The following is a 21,407-nucleotide window of genomic DNA, read 5'->3' on the forward strand; positions in this document are numbered from 1 at the left end:
ATATATTTTATTGTAAATCAAACGTAATTCAGCCTTTGGCTGCAAGGTTTTTGATAAATAAACTATCTACAGGGCCGTACCTAGGATTTTTTGTCTGTGGGGGCAAACTCCGCACACCCCTCACAGGGGTCTACCGTATGTAGACAGGGTTTCTAGTTGAACATTAATTTTGTTTTCACTCCTACACAGAAAGTTGCCTCTACGACGTTTAGAGAAAAAAAAACACACCGAAGCTTTTTTTTTTTAATTGCCATGACTTCTTATGGAGTTAACATCTTGTTTAGCTTGAAGTAAATATTGTTTCTCATTTTAAAACACAGTCATTCTATCTATCTAAAATTTTGAACTAAAATCCATTAATTTAATTGTCGTTCTCTGTTACTTTTCTGAAAAGTACGGTCCAATTTCGGTTTTCTGGTTATTACGTTTCGGGAAAAAAATGCCGTGAAATTATGAGTCTGAAGTCGTCCTAGTAAAGGCTAAAGGGAATTTGTATGTAAGAAATGCGCGTGGCGTAGGTAAATAAATAACATCCAATGTAATTTGCAAGTGGGTAAATGTTGACATCTTATGTGCGTTGTTAAAAAATACGCGGGCATTTCGAAAGCCTAGGAACCAAAGATAACTCTGATGGCAAAACGTGGTATTTGCGATGAAAGTAGCCATAGTACTTTTGCCATTTTCTACAAGATGGTTTAATCCTGTGATGACCTCGAACGACCCGACTTCGGCTTGAGTGTCTATCGATAGTTTTCTGCATTGCTTGGGTGATTCTAAAAACCTGGGTAGTTTAGTGTGGTCGCAAGAATGAGCAATTCAACATCTAACAGCACTTAGGGAGAATGATAGCTATCGAGAAAGAACCACTAACCTTAAATGAGGACAAGTGTCAGGGGCATCCAACAGATCGTTTCGGTAAATTATCTGTTCGGAAGGCCCTTAATCCCCTACAATTTTCTATATGGAATTTACACCTCGAATATATGGGAAATTTAAAGGCCTAGTGTTTTCGGATTGATAAAAATGTCGTTTCGGGTACCGAAAAAAGGTGAGCTAAGATTTTCGGAAAGGAAATAAGACCTAAAGTTTTCGGGGAATGGACAAAAATGCCCTAGTAATTTCGAAAAGACTCAAGTTCCCCTAGAATGACTGAACTGATAAGAATGTTATAGCGCGGCCTAAAATGAACCTACAGAGTTTTAAAGGAACTCTAGATAGCCTGAAACAGCGTTTCAAGGGATCTGAGAGAAAATTGTCGTTGAGTGCCCATGAAGTGTGGTTGATAAACCTGCAAGAATACTACAGCCCTGACAAGCGGCTTGCAACGTTATTCATCGAACGAGGAAAAAAGGAAGAATTAGAGCCCAGAAATTAAGGTTTCTCACTGGTAAATGTCCAATACATGTACAAGTTAGAGAGCAATAATTTGGCACGGTACTGAACAAACGTAATCCAAGTCAAATGATTACAAAAACAACTTTTGCCTTTTAAAAACCTCGGTTTATTCGTACAGTGAAATAATCCCTTACAAAATGAATCTCCTTTTCATATTCTGTAAAAAAATCTTTATCATTCCTTACTTTCCACCTGAGAATTATTTTCTAAAAAACAAAACAGTTCCAAGACAGCTCCAGGAATGTCCTTACTTGACTTTGTTATTTTTAATTTCAAAATAGAACTTTCCTGATCTGTTACAAATTAAACCACAAAATTACGTTATTGTCCTTTACTTTATTCTGAACCCAATGAACAAGGAACGAAACCTCTTCAGACATAGAGAGCATAAACATAGGCACAGGATCTTCCTCCGTTATCTCCTTCGGCCCAATTCATCAAATCTTCACCGTACCACAAGCGTAACTGTTGGCGTCTCCTCACCTTGAGTGGATGGGAGAAGAACTGTAGAACGAGCCGGGAAGAGAGCGAATCATATCCAGGTATCCTAGACCACATGCCGGCACGGCGGCTCGCATTAACGAGGAACTGACCAGGAGGCAGAATGGCGCGATTTGCTCTTGTTGTTATGACAACGTTCACCTCACCTCTCAGGCCTGCGCAGCCCCAGTAAGACCAATTAGTGGATGTTCCCGTTTCACAGGACACGTAACCGTACAAGTGAACCAACTTTATGGCGGCTAATCTGCCTCTAGATGGAAGATAGAACCTGCCAAACTGGTTATTCCTGGCGCCGAAACACACTACAGAGGGGCGAACTTTACGCCATTGGCCTAGATTATGGATTAAATAAAGAATACATCAGGTTATAAAAACATTTTTCGTTCTCCTTTACTCGGCTCTGCTTTAATTGTCTGTCTTCTTTGTTCCTAAATACTATGGACTTCTTTTACAGCTTTGACAGCAAAATGTTTTATGATCACAGGATTTTTCGTTTTGATCATTGTTTCGTGGTTCCCTAATAACTATCAAATTTCGCCGATTAATTCAACGCTGTATTGCTTGTCAAGCCGGTTTATTTACAATTCAACTTCCTGAGACTCTTTACGTTCTGGAATTTAGATCGAATTTAACAAAACTATTGGGCATACTCAAAGCTTGAATCAGTTAATCTTGGTTCTAACTTTTTAATCTCTTGATCGATGATATACCGATCAGTACTTTCCGTGAAAAGTACTGCTTTTGTTTTAAATTTTGAAAACTCCGCATCCTTACTCCTGTTTGTGTGATTTTAGTACTGGTAAATCTACACCCAATCAAGCCGCAAATTAAAATCTCCCCATCGTTCAGAATTGAAGCCGAGCAGAGGGTATCAAGGCAGTGTGTCGTACTTTGTGCTCAGCGCGTAAAGGAAATCATACAAACCAGAAATTCCTCTCTTCAGGGAGACACCGCGGTAAGTACCCGAGGCATCTTCGTTCAAAGTAGCCGCCTGTCTCGCTTCATATTGCGGAATTTTCTCAGCCAACAGTGTCAGAATACCGAGAGAAGAAATAAGGACGAAAGCCAAAGTGAGCTTCATCTTGATGCAAGTGACTTGATTCCACGTGGTCGTTATTCGAGGATTGTGACTCGGTTCGAAGGCTCTACCGCATTAAAAAGATAATTTTACCCCATCAGTTTTTAGTTCTTGTTAAAACAAGATGCTGTCTTGCCCACGGTTGCGTTGATATTGAGAATTATAACGCCCTCTCGGATTGGTGCGCGAGAGTCGCATGCATCCATCTCGAACTGGTAGTAATATAACGCTTGCTCTTACTGGTCATGAATATGAATTTATGAAATAAACTGTCGACGTTATATTTTATTTACAAAAGAAAGTAAAAACTTCCTTGGCAACGCACACTAGTAATGCATTTCTAATTTAACACTTCATAACGATTAGAGAACTTTAATAATTTACAACTAAACTAATTTAAGGTTACTCCAAACCTTTGTGGGTGCCTTCCCGAAAAAAAAAACCGTACGCGCACTGTTTTTTAGGAAACCACCACAATCTCTATATCGATAAAAAGGCTATTAAATTCAAAATTCGATAACATTATAAGCTATTTTGGTTAGTCCTCTGCTAAGGTCAAGGAACTCGGCCGGTAAACAGTAAAATGACAGAACGCCATTCCGTCAAATTATTCGGGTGTCAAACGTGATCTCTGATGAAATGTAGTACCACAGTAATAATCGCAAAACATCAATCTCTCCGTATTCCTATTGGTTTTCTTTTAATATATCTGTCAAGTTCCAGTAAAAAAGAATTTGCAAACGTGTTCCGGCGAGGCCGCCAGGGGGGAAGTATTTGATTTAAGAAAAATGCCGACACACTTTTGTTCCTCGTTGTTCAGTTAAATTTCGAGGCAAATTTCACGAAATTCCGTCAATTCTACATACCCTATTAATTCATTTGAAGAGGAGGCATCATGCAGAAATCGTATTGCGAGTTTTCGCCTTCTAAAGATTTAGAAGCATGTCACGCCTTCTCGGAGAATTATGTCAACACCGGGCTCACACTGTGAGCCGCCAGCCAATAATACAGTAGAACCCCTGACGTTCACAGGAAACAAAATGGCGCTTCGCGCGAAAGTTATAGTTTTTCAGTCTTTTTTTTCCCAGTTAGCTTCTGCGAGCACGTTTAGCGCCAATGCAGGATCATAGGGAGGCACTAGTGGCCGACATGAAAGCTATCGGGTGAGTTTTGTTTGTGTTGAGTAACATTGCAAGTATTCAAATGGTGAGCGTATTTTGGTTTATAACTGAACCAAGATGTGCAAGAATACTAGTATCCCCAACCGAAATTTCCTACACTTAATCAGGTTCGACGGTTTCAAAGCATGGTTTTATTTTTTTATTTGTTGAATATGTCGAAAGATATGATTTTTCAAAGTTCTGCCGGGTTACACGTTAATGGGTGACGCATAATAAGGATTTTATTGGTTTCAACAACAAATCTGTCAATTTCTGCATCTCTCCTATTCCTGAATTCTCTAAACCTGCTTCTTGAAGCTCCTGAGTGAACAAAGGAAATGGACTCAAGCTTTAGTAAGTAGCAGACCCCGGCACTATTTTAGAGTGATTTTCTAGCAAACACGACAGTTTCGACGAATATAGATTTTGTTCGACCTTTAGACCTTTGTAGATAAATGAATTTATATTCGATTGTAATTTGTTGATTGCTTCAGTTCACTGATTTTGACAGTGTTTTGTCTGTCTATCAATCGTACGAAAAGTTATTGACCAATGCAAGGACTTCTTGAAATTAGGCTCTAAACTAAAAACAGGAAGACCTTCGGGTTTATTTTATTGCCTTTCAGAAAGAGCACCAAATTTTCTTCAAAAAGCCACCGAACTTGAGTTTCCGTTATAATCCGTTTGTTCAGCTTTCAGTAACAGAAACAAAAACGGATCAATTTGCGTTAAAATGGCGAGGACTTGGAGGGAAAAGTGTTAATTAAGGCTCGACTAACATAAGGAATACTTCACGAGTATCGCATATCCCCCTCTGCGATCGACTATGTTGATCGAAAAGTAATCGGATCATATGTTTTCTTTATTCAGTTTACTGACATGCAAAAAGTTGTACTTAGCCTTAGCGCTAGGATCTTCCTAGATATAGGAACTTCCAAGCCGAGAGATAGGAAGATCCTAGCACTATAGGAAGATCCTAGCACCATGTAAACTACTGTCGCTTGGAAGATCCTAGAGAGCGGATCATATGTTTTCTCTATTCAGTTTACTGACATGCAAAAAGTTGTACTTAGCCTTAGCGCTAGGATCTTCCTAGATATAGGAACTTCCAAGCCGAGAGATAGGAAGATCCTAGCACTATAGGAAGATCCTAGCACCATGTAAACTACTGTCGCTTGGAAGATCCTAGTACTAGGGACAAAAAGAACAAACATGGTGGCAGCCGGGCATTCAGCTGTTCAAGGTTGACAGTTATTCTTCTTTTCCTTCTCCACTTGGTAACCACTTCGGCCGAAATTTCTGCATGTAAAGCAAAAGAAAAGTTTTTCTGCCTTCTCGGATTTTTCTAGTGCTAGGATCTTCCTTCCTCCATGTAAACAGCCCCTAAAACGAGGCACTTCGGTAAGTGTCCGAGTGATCATCGTGCAAGGTGGGCGCATCTCTTTCTTCGCGTTGTGGAATTTTCTCAGCCGACATCGTCAGACTGATACCAAGATAAAAAGCGAAAGCGAGAATCAAAATGAGCTTCATGGTGATGTGAGGAACTTGACTTCTTTTCTTGAAGGATTGTAACTCGGTTGGTAGGCCTAACTTCCTTGTCTTCCTTGTCTTCCGCGGTCTGTTTTGAGAATTTAAACTGATGATCAGTATACCTCGCACTGTGATTGGTACAAGGGATGTTTGCATCCGTCTTGAAAGCTTTCTCTGTACTGTTGTTAGGTTTAGTGCTACTGTGCAAACATCTGTTGTCTGATATCATGAGACATCAACACATAGATTTACATTTCCTCCTTTATTTCACAAAATAAAACAAACGTCGGCTCCGTGATTGTATGCCAGGCAAATTTAACCATTAGGAAGCCAACTTGAAACTATTCATTAAAAAAAAAAACTAAAGCATGTATCTTTAATAATTAACTTTATTCTACAAACGGACAGTACAATCGTGTATTCATAATTGTGTTGAATATCCCCTTGTTAGATCAGTTTCAAATAGTTCCAATTTAGGTTGAATTCTTCCGTCACTCGATCACTTGGGTCCTTGTTTGGATAACAGAGCAAACATGGTACGGTTTGTTTTTTTCCCTCAAATTAATTAGAATATTTGACGAATATTTAATGATTGGGTATCAGAACCTGGAAATATGAGGCAAGGTGGGGAATATGTGAAAACGAGAAAAGGAAACCTAACGATTAAAATCATCGGTAGCATTAAAAAGTAAAAACAATAACGACAGTGATGATGGTATCAAATTAAACTAACAACTACGTTTGACATTATCGGAATGTATCGAGAAGACGCTCGATTAGACTATGAGCAGTCACTTACTTTTCTTGGGGATTAGTGAAGCGAGCGAACCACGCAAAAAAAAAAAAATTACCATTCGCGAAGGGACAAATGAAGGGACGCGACCGCGCGCCGTGTACGTCTCCGGCCTGTAAACAGTCTATTGTAAGTTTGAACACACGAGAAAGACAACAGCCATTGCTAATTTGAGCAATGGGAATTTTTTTTATCTTTACGTCCGCTGAAGACAGGTCACACAACGAGAAATTATAACAAAGCCCATAATATAATGTTGTCTGCTGTGTTCACAGAAAAGGCGTTTGGTGGCCTTGTAAAGGTATATAATTATGTTCAAGATAATACAACATGATATGATCTGTTTGGACGTTTTATCTGAGAACTGCGTAAATTGCGGAAAGTTTTAGTGACCGACATCTCATTTCCCGAATTTATGAGTTGTTGCAATTCATGACTGTACGAAAATGCTAGCTGACATTACTTCGAATTTTTATGGAGATTTGTTCTATTCCGAAACGAATGGAATTAGTTTTCCAGTGTTATGAAAATTGGAGAGGACATTTAACTGAAGAAAACCTAAGATTTTCCTTAAAATAAATCCGACAATGTTGAAAATGCCTTCTGTAGAGGGGGGGGGGGGGGGGGGGAAAGGGGGGCACTGCTGGAATTGACTGATGCATTACAAACTATTGTAAGACGTACCTTTTCAAGTCTAATAAGGATTTTATTGGTTTCAACAACAAATCTGTCGATTTCTGCATCTCTCCTATCCCTGAATTCTCTAAACCTGCTTCTTGAAGCTCCTGAGTGAACAAATTAAATGGGCTCAAGCTTTTAATTAGTAAGTAGCTTTAACACACGTAAAATATAAAGGTGATGTGAGCAATAACTGGTCTATCGAAGAAATCCTTAAGTGTGACCGTTTAAATGAAAGTTTTTTAGCGATTCTTCTTTTATTTAGCTCCAGTAAGATTAAGCATAATAATATTCCGAAGCTGTTAATCTTAAACTTAAGCTCAATATTTTCTTCTTACCAAATTCTTGGTGATCCCACAAAAAAGGGTCTACACCTCTGCTAACAGAACCTTCAGGAACGCCATCTTCACCATGCGCAATTGCCCCATCTGTTTCAGAACTGTCTATTTTATCCATAATCTTTCTTTTAGCCTTCCCAAACATCCCGCGTATTTGACGAAGAGTATCTTTATCGTCAGAATGACTTTCCTCAAAATGCTTTTGCAAAAGCGACGCACTTCTTAAATCTTTTAAGCACATTGGGCAGAGAAATCCTTCTTTGATGTCGTCTTCCTCCATTTTCTCACGTGTTTTGTAGTAGGAGAGTTGATAAAGATTGCTTACGGTAATTATTATGAGCAACTGGTAAACACAACATCTGCCGCCATAAAGGTTTGGGAAATTTATAACGCCATGGGATTCTGGGTAAGAGGAACACAGCACTCCTACAGTGGTAAAAGTTATTGATCTGACTCTAGTCTAATATCGTGGGAACCGAGGCAAAATATCCTGGCGAGGTACCAAGAGGTGAATAGTAAACGGTTTCATCCGCCGACTGAAGAACACCGGATGAAACAAAAACCAGATGAAGAGGAACCTATATCTCGCAGATTGGTTTCTCAAAAGTCTAACAATTTTACCGCGCCGATAAGTTTTCTTTTTTGTTTGTTTGTTTTTCTTCAAATCAGTTTTTTATCATTTAGCAGGAAAGGAAGGGTAAAATTTTCCTCTGATTTTGCGTAGAAAAAGTCGTTAGTTTGGACGCCTAATCTCCTTCCTCACTCACCAATGTACAACGTTTTACAGAGTACATTTTTTAACATCGCTTGAATCCGGAAATTTTATCCCCTTTAAAAATAAATTGGCAAGTGTTGTATCGTACTTGCGTATGTTTAAAACTGCCAGGTTGATAGTCGGACTTGAGAATGCTTCTTACTAGAAAGTTACCTATATTTGTATTTTTGAATGAAGTTGGTGGGGGCCGTGTAAGAATTGTACTAGTTTCAGAGTTATTTTGAAGCAACTTGAAGTTCTCCTAAGCGCCAAAGTACGAGACAGGGCGCGGTTTCACTCATCTGATGAAATGTGACAATTTTGTCTCTAACTTTATTATGCTATTATGGACTGAGGCTAGAAAAGGAATAAGTTTGTTTGGAAAACAGACATTGTATTTGTGTTTGTGATCCGTTCAGCGGAAGATGTGATAGTTTATTTTTGAGCCCTCTTAATAAGCTCTTTCCTATCGAAGGTAGTACCGATATGCATCGATATGCATTCACTGGCGCTAGAAAGTTGGCATTTGGCTCAAGGTTAGAAACCCACAGGCAGACTGTCAATTAAATAAGAAGTTCCAATACGTATTTTTTTGTTTTCACGTCTCTTAGTTCTAATTTTAAATCACTAGTTAACTTCTTAATAATATTTGCACAAATTCTGGCATTTTGTTGTCTTTACGATAATTTTGAACTGGATAAGTCAGCGAATAAGCCAACTGGTATGGTTACAAGTGTAATAGCCCATAGCAATTGTGATGTGCTAGTAAAGTACAAAAGAAACAACTTTTCCCTTTAAAGACCACAGTTTATTGCTTTGAGTTACAGATAAAACAGCGATTGTTTAGTGCAGGATAAACCTTGATTACAACCTCATTTATGTCCTTTAATTATTATTCAGAAAATTATTATTCAGAACCTTAAAACCAAACTAGAATTTTTCGACTTTCCTGATCTGCTTATGAAACAAACCCCGATATTACATTATTCTATCCCTTGAACTGACAACTGAGTTAGGAAATCTCCTCAGGCAAAGAGAGCATAAACATCGCAACAGACTTTTCCATCGTTATCGGCTTCGGAAATATTCATCAAATCTTCACCGTACCACAAGCGTAACTCTTGGCCAGAAGTGACCGAGCGAGGATGGGAGAAAAATGACAACACAAGCTCAGCGGAGATATCGTTGTACCCACGAATCTTGGACCACTTTCCACCCGCTGAGATCATGAACTGGCTTGGCGGTAGAAGAATCCCATTGGCATTGGCTGTGGTTGTTATGACAACATTGAGCTGATTTTCTGTCAAACAAATACCACAGCCCCAGTGTGACCAGCTGGTTGTAATCCCCTTCCAACACGTCACGTAACCGTACAGATGGACCAGCTTCACGGCAGCTAAATTGCCACTTAATGGCACGTTGAACTTGCCATACTGGTTATTCTTGGCACCAAAACACACGGGAGAGGAATTAGCCTTGACCCAGCGGTCTAAGCGAATAAAAAAAAATTAAGCAAGAGTATTTTTGGATCCTATTTTGCGACCTTATGCTCGAGCGTACTAACGCACCGACTTAGCAGCTTCCTTAATTTAATTTGCTTCAGTTTTAATGGAGACTGCGGGGTTTTTAACACAACTTTGATAGCAAGACTGTCTGAGAATAGTAACTTAGTCAGTGCAAAATTACCTAGTGAGAAACTGATGCGACAGTACTAGTTTGCTTCAATGCTTTATCCCAACACACTAATGTGACGTGTCCGAAAAGAGATAAAATACCACTTAGCAAGTCCCCGAACGCTTGTAGGATGTTTTCACAAATTTGCCGTCACAATGTACCCCGAATTTTAAGCTTTGATTGCGCAGCATACTGACAGACAGCAGACTCCAGCACTATCTTAGAGTGATTTTCTTGCAAACACGAACAAATTATTTCGATGGATATAGATTTTGCACGACCTTTAGGCCTTTGTGGATGGAAAATATAGTCGACTGTAATTTGTTGATTGCTTCAGTTCACTGATTTTGATAGTGTTTTGTCTGTCTATTTGTCGTACGAGACGTTATTGACTAATGCAAGGACTTCTTGAAAATAGGCTCTAAACTAAAATTCGGGTTTATTTTATTGCTTTTCAGAAAAAAAGCACTAAATTTTCTTCAAAATCTTTGACGTTGAACTTGAGTTCCCGTTATAATTCATTTGTTCAGCATTCAATAACAGAAACGAAAACTGATCAATTTGCGTTAAAATGTTGAGGGCTTGGAAAGAAAAGTGTTAATTATGGCTTGACTAACATAAGGAATACTTCACGAGTATCATCGATCTTCCTCTGTGATCGACTATGTTGATCGAAAAAAGTAATCGCACATACCATTGGTATGTTTTCCACCTCCTCTCTTAAACGAGGCACTTCGGTAAGTGTCCGAGTGATCATCGTCCAAGGTGGGTGCATCTCTTTCTTCACGTTGTGGAATTTTCTCAGCCGACAGTAACAGACCGATACCAAGAGAAAAAGCGAAAGCGAGAATCAAAATTAGCTTCATGGTGATGTAAGGGATTTGACTCCTTTTCTTGAAGGATTGTAACTCGGTAGATAGGCCTAACTTCTTTGTACATCTTACTAAACCCCATTTCTATCGTGTTAAAACAAGATGTTGTTTATGTGCCCCTGGCTAGGTGTCAGCTAGTCTACTCAATAATATATAGTTTCATTGTATTACATAACGCCAGCTTTGATTGTTTTGACTTTCAGTATTCTAATGACGCCATGGGGACTCTGATTGGTTTAGAATCAGCGTTCAATAAAACATATAAAATTTAACTGAGTTAGAATGAAGTCCACACTACTTCCAAAATTTCAAATTGAGGTCCATGGATCTTTTACCTTACTACAAATTGTATTTGTGTTTGACTAATCTTTGACAAAAGCCCGACTTCGATTTAAACACCGTAACAGATACTGACAGAGCCATAAAAGTTCCAAACTGATAAAGATTAGAGAAATGCATAAATGCCCGGGGTATCTAATCGGAACAAAATGGAACAAAACGTCAATCGAACTCAATCGATCGATTAAATTCGATTGTGCTCGACAATCGAACAAAAATCGAACATTTACGGAAATTTCTGTGAGCTTTTCTGATTTTCGAACTAATCGAAAATAATCAAACTTAACCCTTCGATTTTGTTCGATTATGTTCGTAAATTGAACATATCTAGCATATCCGACACCCATGCACTTAGGTCGATTACGTCGTAGAATGACTGATACGTTTTGAGGATACAAAGCCAGCTATTCCAACACTCAGCACAACGGGAAATTTTTTATTATCAGTATCCGACGCAAAAAAAACTTTCCTTCTAGCGTGAAAAAATGTACTTAAAGGGCCCCAGTCAGCCACACCTTTGTTTTTGTTTATATGCGAGAGTTTGGCTATTATATTTTATTCGAAGCATGTCGAAATGAACGAAATCACTGTGAAACTACTAAAGATAATGAAACATACTTTCAGGAACACAATTTACAGTAAAGCAATAAGATTTCGTTTCACCATGCAATATCAATAATTTCGATGGCATCAGTCGAAAATGGCGGAGGCTGACTAGTGTCCTTTAATGCTCTTCGCGAGTATCTCGCAGTTTCCTATTAGCAAGCGAACTAAACTAATCGTGCAGAACGGCGTGACTATATCAGGTTCACACTCACTTCCTTGAATTACTGTCACTCGTAATACGAATCAGACAGCAGCCGGCCAGTCTCATTTCTCGCCGTGTGAATGCCTCACTAAGCGGCTTGGTCATTGACAACGAGAGCCGGTTGTACTCATTTCTCGAATCGCTCTATCAAATCAAATCAATATTCTTTATAAAGTCCGTCTTGTCGGACAAGTTGCTCCTAATCCATCTAATATAATCAGTAAGAATAAGCCGGGGTGCTAGACCGGGCGTTTCATGACTCTTAGCAGGGGCCCGTTTCTCAAAAGTCCCGGTAACTTACCGGGCCCGTTAAGTATATTTTTAAATGTTTTTTCGCCGACAGACATGGTACTTCGCCAATGTTTTCATAGAATAATAAGATTTTACAATTTAATATTCAAAGCTAACAAAAATTGACCGTCTGTTAAGAAACATTATATCAAAATCACTTATCGGGCCCGGTAAGTTACCGGGACTTTCGAGAAACGGGCTCCAGGAAACTAAACCTTACTCCAAAAGCTATAATAAGATTCCCATGTTGTACTTTTGATTCTGCCTCGTTCCCAGACGTCTCTCTTTTCAGTCACTCGCGTTTCTCGCTCGCCTTTGACCAAAATTCGAAACGAAGCGCCTGAGGAGGACGCTGCTGTTGATTGCTGTCGTTTGTGCATGTTTGGCGTCCGATGAAGGTCGCATCGTGTTGTACTAACTGATATGGCTCAGATTAAGAATATCTAATAAGCGTAACCTGAAGTTTCATTATTAATACAAAATTATCGAGTTTATACCCGAGGGGTGTAATCGATACTCGGTAACTATCAATCAAATATCGATCAGGGGACTCAATTCTTCGTTCGTCGGAATATCTGTTCGGAAAAAGATTATCCTCCTCAGAAAATGGGATTAAATTGTGAAGAAAAAACTACAAAAAGTCACCTCTAACAACCTCATTCCCAGAACTTTTCCCTTGTAAATTGGGAAGGGCCTAGAAACGAGGTTACACCTCAAACTTTCGCCGTGATCTGACAGGAAAGCTAATCCGATTTGTTTTCGGGGGGGGGGGGGGGGGGGCATTCTCGGCAGCTTGTAAATTCGGGAAATATACAGGATTCCGTTCCCTAAACTCAGGACAAAAAATTTCGGCAATTTAAATTGTCAGATTAAGAATCAAAACAGATAAAACTGTTAGCTTACACAAATTTCCCTTTAAAAAGTCTATAAGAATAAACATAATATTGTGTTGGGAATGCAACAAACAACATTTTAACAGTTTTGCTTTGATTCTCTCGTTGAGAGCCCCTAATCCATAGAAGCAAAAGAATAGAGATTAGTCAAAGACGATCAAAATCGATAGAAAGATCCGTTGGGAGTAATCGGTATATAACGATTTTTCTTTTTTTTTTTTTTTTTTTTTTGCTGTAGGTTTCGACTTCATCCTGAAAAGTATTAGCCTGCGAACGCAGACGTATTTCCGGCTGTCGATTCTCGTTATTTTTCGGCGGAGAGAAGCGACAGCCTGAAATACGTCTGCGTTCGCAGGCTAGTAAAAAGTATCGACTTTATTAACCTCACATTCCAATATAAATAATAGCTATTAAAGCAATCACAAAAACATAAACCGTGGTTCAGTGATGGAATTTGCTGGACAGCCCTCCTTTGCAAGTTGGATCGGCGTAAATGTTCGGGCGACAGGAATTAAAGAGTTATAAGTCAGTAGCCAGTGGCCGCGTGAGGGGACCAGCATTATAAGAATGTTAACATGAGGGTCCCCAATAGTGTTCTTCAATCCCGTCATCCGGGAAAAAATTTTCCCTCAATCCCGTAATCCCGACCGCTGTTTTAGTCCAATCCCGATCCCGGTCAGGTCATAATTTGTTTCAAGCCCCTTACCTCGACGAAGAAAGGCATTTTCAGTTGGATGTAAATTCCCACGGCAAATCTGAGCACTGATCTTTGCACTGGTCTTCGGTCACCGAGAAATTGGCTGTAAGATTATTTCTCCATTTCTTTCCACCATAACGACGGCATAGTCCATTTAAAACGTTTTCAAAGTGTCCCGCGAATTACGTCAGTCAATAAGTCAGTTGGCAATTTCTTTTTAGAGCTTGTTCTTTTCCCTTTTTTTTTTCTTTGTTCTCTCAATTGAATGGTGAGGGGTGCCTTTCTTATCACGTTGCTTGATCCTTGGAACACGTTTCAGTCAGGGATAATGGCCATCAAAGTCTGAAGAACATTGCTACTCACGTACCACACCGTCGGACTGCAACAGATCTTTGAAAAGGTGACAGGCCAAACACGACTGCTACTGGTTGCTTAATGTACCTTAGACTTCTGGATTAAGTGCTTTCCTGAGTACCTTTCTGAGAGATTTTCCTTTCCGATCAAATGTGGTGAGATCTCTCTGTTGACCTTTTGATTTTGATCATGAAGGGAACTTCCAAATTTACCGAATGGAGGTTTTCTTATCATTCGGAGCCGTTTGAATTAGTTCCTTTATGCCGTTGTGTACGCTAGCTCTTTGGCCTTTGTTTAGGTTTTCAATTCAATTCATTTATTTTGCCATTAACCAAAAAAATACAACATAAATACATTAAAGATGATACACAATATTCCTACTATAACAATATTCCTACTAAACTATTTACAAGATGAAATGAGTTAAAGGCTAGGAAGCCTATATAGAAGCCTGGGGCTTATTAACCATAGGCTTCCTGGAACTATAGGATAAACCATAGAAGTTAAGGGTACTGAATGAAAATTCCAATTAATTTTTTTTTAAAAGAAGAAAAAAAAAGAAAGAAAGAAAAAAAGAAAAGGTGTGTAGCTCAACAAAGAGTCAATTTAACTAAGAAAGAATGAATTTTTTAAGTCTTTTGCCAAACAAACTGATACTTTCACTGTTTTGAATTTCACGACTTAGCGAGTTGAAAAACGTAGGACCTTGAAACCGAATTGAGAATTTTCGAAGATTAGTTCGACAATAAGGTATATAGAAAAGGTTGGAATTTCTTGTATCATAAGAATGTATCTGGCTTGCAAGAGTAAACATATCACGAAAATAATTTGGAAGTAAGCTTCTTTTAAAAAGATACATAAATTTACCTATTTGGTATAAATAAATGTCAGAGAATTTTAAAATCCCCTGTTCTTTAAAAATCAAAAGATTCTGATTATCTTCTTTTGCAGAACAATAATCCGATTTATCGGTTTAGGTTTATCGGCTCAAGTTAACTGCAAGGTCTAGGGAGCACTGAAGAAGTTTTATCTGTAGACAAAGGACTCGTAAATTTCTTTTCTCGTCCAGGATGGTGACAGCTAGATTTTCATTGTATATGTTCGACACCGGACTTCCCGGATCTCGTTTCTTTAGAGTAACATTTCCCCCATCCCGCTTTGTAAAATCGTCAAATCCCGCGTCCCGACGCTAATTCTAATCCCGAATATTGTCCCTCTTTTCCGCTAAAATCCCGAATACCGACCTTTAAAAAAGCCAAATCCCGGATCCCGAAAAACCTATTGGGGACCCTCTAACATTGGTTTGTTATAATTTAACGACTGCTTGAGAAATTGCTAAATTCGCCAAAATTTAATGTAATAACTAAAGGTATTTCAGAATGGTAAATGGAACAATAGTTAGTACTATCTGTTTCATATTTTTCTGTCAAGTTATGTTACCTGTTACTTTTCTGAAAAGTACGGTCCAATTTCGGTTTTCTGGTTATTACGTTTCGGGAAAAAAATGCCGTGAAATTATGAGTCTGAAGTCGTCCTAGTAAAGGCTAAAGGGAATTTGTATGTAAGAAATGCGCGTGGCGTAGGTAAATAAATAACATCCAATGTAATTTGTAAGTGGGTAAATGTTGACATCTTATGTGCGTTATTAAAAAAATACGCGGGCATTTCGAAAGCCTAGGAACCAAAGATAACTCTGATGGCAAAACGTGGTATTTGCGATGAAAGTAGCCATTGTACTTTTGCCATTTTCTACAAGACGGTTTAATCCTGTGATGACCTCGAACGACCCGACTTCGGCTTGAGTGTCCATCGATAGTTTTCTGCATTGCTTGGGTGATTCTAAAAACCTGGGTAGTTCAGTGTGGTCGCAAAAATGAGCAATTCAACATCTAACAGGACTTAAGGAGAATGATAGCTATCGAGAGAGAACTACTAACCTTAAATGAGGACAAGTGTCAGGGGATTCCAACAGATCGTTTCGGTAAATTATCTGTTCGGAAGGCCCTTAATCCCCTACAATTTTCTAAATGGAATTTACACCTCGAATATATGGGAAATTTAAGGCCTAGTGTTTTCAGATTGATAAAAATGTCGTTTCGGGTACCGAAAAAAGGTGAGCTAAGATTTTCGGAAAGGAAATAAGACCTAAAGTTTTCGGGAAATGGACAAAAATGCCCTAGTAATTTCGAAAAGACTCAAGTTCCCCTAGAATGACTGAACTGATAAGAATGTTATAGCGCGGCCTAAAATGAACCTACAGAGCTTTAAAGGAACTCTAGATAGCCTGAAATAGCGTTTCAAGGGATCTGAGAGAAAATTGTCGTTGGGTGCCCCTGAAGTGTGGTTGATAAACCTGCAAGAATACTACAGCCCTGACTGCAAACGGCTTGCAGCGTTATTCATCGAACGAGGAGAATAGGAAGAATTAGAGCCCAGAAATTAAGGTTTCTCACTGGTAAATGTCCAATGTATGTACAAGTTAGAGAGCAATAATTTGGCATGGTACTGAACAAACGGTCAAGTCAAATGATTACAAAAACAACTTTTGCCTTTTAAAAACCTCGCGTTTATTCGTACTGAGTAAAATAATCCCTTACAAAATAAATCTCTTTTTTATATTCTTTAAAAAAATCGTTATCATTCCTTATTTTCCACCTGAGAATTATTTTCTAAAAAACAAAACAGTTCCAAGACAGTTCGAGGAATGTCTTACTTGACTTTGTTATTTTTAATTTCAAAATAGAACTTTCCTGATCTGTTACAAATTAAACCACAAAATTACGTTATTGTCCTTTACTTTAGTCTGAACCCAATGAACAAGGAACGAAACCTCTTCAGACATAGAGAGCATAAACATAGGCACAGGATCTTCCTCCGTTATTTGATTCGCTCCAATTCATCAAATCTTCACCGTACCACAAGCGTAACTGTTGGCGTCTCCTCACCATCAGTGGATGGGAAAAGAATGGTAGAACGAGCACGGAGGAGAGCGAGTCGTATCCAGGTAGCCTAGACCACATGCCGGCACGGCGGAACGAGGAACTTGTGAGGAACTGACCCGGAGGCAGAATGATGCGATTTAATCTTGTTGTTATGACAACGTTCATCTCACCTCTTATGCCTACACAGCCCCAGTAAGACCAATTGGTGGATGTGGCTGTATAACAGGACACGTAACCGTACAAGTGAACCAACTTTATGGCGGCTAATCTGCCTCTAGATGGAAGATAGAACCTGCCAAACTGGTTATTCCTGGCGCCGAAACACACTACAGAGGGGCGAACGGCACGCCATTGGCCTAGATTACGGATTAAATAAAGAATACATCAGGTTATAAAAACATAGTTCGTTCTCCTTTACTCGGCTCTGCCTTGTCTGTTTTCTTTTACAGCTTTGACAGCAACATGTTTTACGGATCACAAGATTTTTCGTTTTGATCATTGTTTCGTGGTTCCCTAATAACTATCCAATTTTGCCGATTAATTCAACGGCGTATTTCTAGTGAAGTCGGTTTGTTTGAAATTCAACTTCAGACTCTTTACGTTTTGGAATTTAGATAGAATTTACCAAAGCTATTGGGTATACTCAAAGCTTGAATCAAATAATCTTGGTTCTAACTTTTTTTAAAATCTCTTGATCGATGATTTACCATTAACATGAAAGATACCGATCAGTACTTTCCATGAAAAGAATTGTTTTTGTTTTAAATTTTGAAAACTCCGCATCCTTGCTCCCATTTATGTGATTATAGTATTGGTAAATTTACACCCAATCAAGCCGCAAATTAGAAACTCCCCATGGTTCAGAATTGAAGCCGAGCAGAGGGTATCAAAAGCAGTGTGTCGTACTTTGTTCTCAGCGCGTAAAGGAAATCATACAAACCAGAAATTCCTCTCTTCAGGGAGACACCGCGGTAAGTACCCGAGGCATGTTCGTTCGAAGTAGCCGCCTGTCCCGCTTCATATTGCGGAATTTTCTCAGCCAACAGTGTCAGAATACCGAGAGAAGAAACAAGGACGAAAGCCAAAGTGAGCTTCATTTTGATGCAAGTGACTTGGAGTCGTGGTCTTTGAGGAATGTGACTCGGTTCGAAGGCTCTACCGCATTAAAAAGATAATTTTACCCCATCAGTTTTTAGTTCTTGTTAAAACAAGATGCTGTCCTTGGCCACGGTTGCGTTGATATTGAGAATTATAACGCCCTCTCGGATTGGTGCGCGAGAGTCGCATGCATCCATCTCGAACTGGTAGTGATATAACGATTGCTCTTACTGGTCATGAATATGAATTTATGAAATAAACTGTTGACATTATCTTAACAGATAGTTGTATCTTCCTTTATATTTACAAAAGAAAGTAAAAATCTCCTAGGCAACGCATTCTAGTGATGCATTTCTAATTTAACACTTCATAACGATTAGAGAACTTAATTTACAACTAAACTAGCGGCCTAAGTGAATAAAGAAAATTTCGGTGAGATTATATTGTGGTCCTATATACGTTTTGCGGCCTTATGCTCGAGCGGAATAACGCACCGACTTAGCGACTTCCTTTAATTTAATTTGCTTCAGTCTTAATGGCGACTGCGGGGTTTTTAACTCAATTAACTTTGATAGCAAAACTGTCTAAAGATAGTAACTCAGTCAGTGCAGCACTGAGCTCTCACTATTTTCGCTTTTCATGGTTCCTACTGAACGGTTTATTAAAAAAAAATACGAGGCTACAATCAAAATTACCTGGGAATCGAAACTGATGCGACAGTACTAGCTCGCTTCAATGCTTTGTCCCAACACACTGGTGTGACGTGTCCGAAATACTGAGATAAAATACCGCTAGCAAGTCCCCGAACGCTTGTGGGATGTACGATGTGTTCACGAATTTGCCGTTTCAAAGTACTCCGAATTTTAAACTTTGATTGCGCAGCATACTGACAGACAGCAGACCCCGGCACTATTTTAGAATGATTTTCTGTCTTTTCTAGCAAACACGAACAATTTCGATGAATAGGGATTTGGTTTGACCTTTAGACCTTTGTAGATAGATGAATTTATATTCGATTGTAATTTGTTGATTGCTTCAGTTCACTGATTTTGACAGTGTTTTGTCTGTCTATCAATCGTACGAAAAGTTATTGACCAATGCAAGGACTTCTTGAAAATAGGCTCTAAACTAAAAACAGGAAGACCTTTGGGTTTATTTTATTGCTTTTCAGAAAAAGCACTAATTTTCTTCAAAATCTTTGACACCACTGGCATTTGAGTTCCCCTTAAAATTCATTTGTTCAGCTTTCAATAACAGAAACGAAAACTGATCAATTTGCGTTAACTGAAAATGGTGAGGGTTTGGACTGAAGAAAAGTGTTAATTATGGTTTGACTAACATAAGGAATACTTCACGAGTATCATCGATCCCCCCCATACGATCGACTATGTTGATCGGAAAAAGCAATCGCAAACCTGAGGCGTGTATTCTTCTTCCTCTCAACGAGGCACTTCGGTGAGTGATCGAGTGATCATCGTCCAAGGTTGGTGCATCTCTGTCTTCGCGTTGTCACTAACTAATATACAGTTTAAGTGATTGTTTTGACTTTCAGTATTCTAATGACGCCATGGGGACTCTGATTAGTTTAGAAGCAGTGTTCAATAAAACAAATAAAATTTAAATGAGTTTGAATGAAGTCCACACTAGTTCCAAAATTTCAACTTGAGGTCCATGGATCTTTTACCTTACTACAATAGTACTAATTATTATTCCATTACTCCCCCATTCTGAAATACCTTTAGTTATTACATCAAATTTTGGCGAATTTAGCGATTTCTCAAGCAGTCGTTAAATTATAACAAACCAATGTTAACATTCTTATAATGATGGTCCCCGCGCGCGGCCACTGGCTACTTACTTATAACTCTTTAATTCCTCTCGCGAGCATTTACACCTATCCAACATGCAAAGGAGGCCTGGGCTGTCCAGCAGATTCCATTACTGAACCACGGTTTATGTTTTTGTGATTGCTTTAATAGCTATTATTTATATTGGAATGTGAGGTTAATAAAGTCGATACTTTTTACTAGCCTGCGAACGCAGACGTATTTCAGGCTGTGGCTTCTCTCCGCCGAAAAATAACGAGAATCGACAGCCGGAAATACGTCTGCGTTCGCAGGCTAATACTTGTCAGGATGAAATCGAAACCTATAGCAAAAAAAAAAAAAAAACGCGTCATACACAGATTACTCCTAACGGATCTTTCTATCGATTTTGATCGTCTTTGACTAATCTCTATTCTTTTGCTTCTATCGATTGGGGGCTCTCAACGAGAGAATCAAAGCAAAGCTGTTAAAATGTTGCTTGTTGCAGTCCCGACACAATGTTATATTTATTCTAATGGACTTTTCAAAGGAAAATTTGTGTACGTAAGCTAGCAGCTTTTATCTGTTCGATTCTTAACCTGACAATTTCGAAAAATTTTCCCCTCATTCCTATATATTCCCCGAATTTACGAGCTGCCAAAAATGCCCCCCCCCCCCCCCACACACACACACACACACACACCCGAAAACAAATCGGATCGAGGTGTAACCTTGTTCCCAGGCCCCTCCCAATTTACAAGGGAAAAGGTCTGGGAACGAGGTTGTTGGAAATGACTTTTTGTAGTTTTTCTTTATAATTTAATCCCATTTTCTGAGGAGGATAATCTTTTTCCGAACAGATATTCCAACGAACGAAGAATTGAGTCCCCTGGTCGATATTTGATTGATAGTTACCGAGTATCGATTACACCCCTCGGGTATAAACTCGATAATTTTGAATTACAGTTGAAACTCTCCACAACGGCCACCTTGGGGACAGAAGAAAGTGGCCGTTGTGGAGAGGTGGCCGTTATGGGGAGGTAGGGGTGTAATATGACACCTTTTTATTTTCGGGAAGTACAACATGTTTATTGTGCCAAGTTCGTGCTTACCGTAGCCTATAATGACAATCCAATCTTAAATAATAGAATAGATAAAATAAACAATAAAACGTAAATAATGTTTTGAATCAAAATGTTAACAAGACGAAACGAGCAAAGCTCGCAACATTCGCTATATTATTGTAGACAATTTATGCTTACTGCAGCATTTAAATGGAACACAGTCAAAATACGTATATCATTACAATGGATACAGAAACGTCATGTTCCGAAGACAAATGTCGATTACTGCATCAGTTTATAAAAAAAAAAAAGTTTTTACAAAAAATTACTGTACTGGCCGATG

At 38.8% G+C, this 21,407-nt stretch overlaps 5 protein-coding genes across 6 annotated transcripts in view; 1 reads left to right on the forward strand and 4 right to left on the reverse strand.

Annotated features, from left to right (window-relative positions):
- Positions 1-21,407, forward strand: part of LOC146459156 (uncharacterized) — a 57,912-nt gene that overhangs the window by 18,436 nt on the left and 18,069 nt on the right. The window lies entirely within an intron of this gene.
- Positions 1,479-19,161, reverse strand: LOC146459159 (uncharacterized). Its single transcript, XM_085089906.1, has 3 exons — positions 18,891-19,161; positions 2,821-3,041; positions 1,479-2,228 (listed from the first exon to the last, which is right to left on the reverse strand). The coding sequence occupies exons 2-3, from the start codon at positions 2,975-2,977 to the stop codon at positions 1,768-1,770; spliced, it is 618 nt and encodes a 205-aa protein (XP_084946032.1). The 5' UTR covers positions 2,978-3,041; positions 18,891-19,161; the 3' UTR covers positions 1,479-1,767.
- Positions 5,600-7,833, reverse strand: LOC146459160 (rabenosyn-5-like). Its single transcript, XM_085089719.1, has 3 exons — positions 7,474-7,833; positions 7,099-7,242; positions 5,600-5,883 (listed from the first exon to the last, which is right to left on the reverse strand). The coding sequence occupies exons 1-3, from the start codon at positions 7,751-7,753 to the stop codon at positions 5,600-5,602; spliced, it is 708 nt and encodes a 235-aa protein (XP_084945845.1). The 5' UTR covers positions 7,754-7,833.
- LOC146459161 (uncharacterized) lies at positions 9,116-10,834 on the reverse strand. Its single transcript, XM_085089842.1, has 2 exons — positions 10,596-10,834; positions 9,116-9,716 (listed from the first exon to the last, which is right to left on the reverse strand). Exons 1-2 carry the CDS (start codon positions 10,765-10,767, stop codon positions 9,253-9,255), a joined length of 636 nt encoding a protein of 211 aa, XP_084945968.1. The 5' UTR covers positions 10,768-10,834; the 3' UTR covers positions 9,116-9,252.
- On the reverse strand, positions 16,699-19,688 carry LOC146459162 (uncharacterized). 2 transcript variants are annotated; one of them, XM_085089905.1, is made up of 2 exons: positions 19,535-19,688; positions 16,699-17,453 (listed from the first exon to the last, which is right to left on the reverse strand). In XM_085089905.1, exons 1-2 carry the CDS (start codon positions 19,557-19,559, stop codon positions 16,990-16,992), a joined length of 489 nt encoding a protein of 162 aa, XP_084946031.1. In that variant the 5' UTR covers positions 19,560-19,688; the 3' UTR covers positions 16,699-16,989. The 2 variants fall into 2 exon arrangements, with proteins under 2 accessions (XP_084946031.1, XP_084946030.1); XM_085089904.1 differs by lacking the exon at positions 19,535-19,688 and adding an exon at positions 18,038-18,232.

This window comes from Pavona decussata, unplaced genomic scaffold (genome assembly GCF_977016875.1).
Source record: "Pavona decussata unplaced genomic scaffold, jaPavDecu1.1 SCAFFOLD_223, whole genome shotgun sequence".
NCBI classification, from domain to species: domain Eukaryota; kingdom Metazoa; phylum Cnidaria; class Anthozoa; order Scleractinia; family Agariciidae; genus Pavona; species Pavona decussata.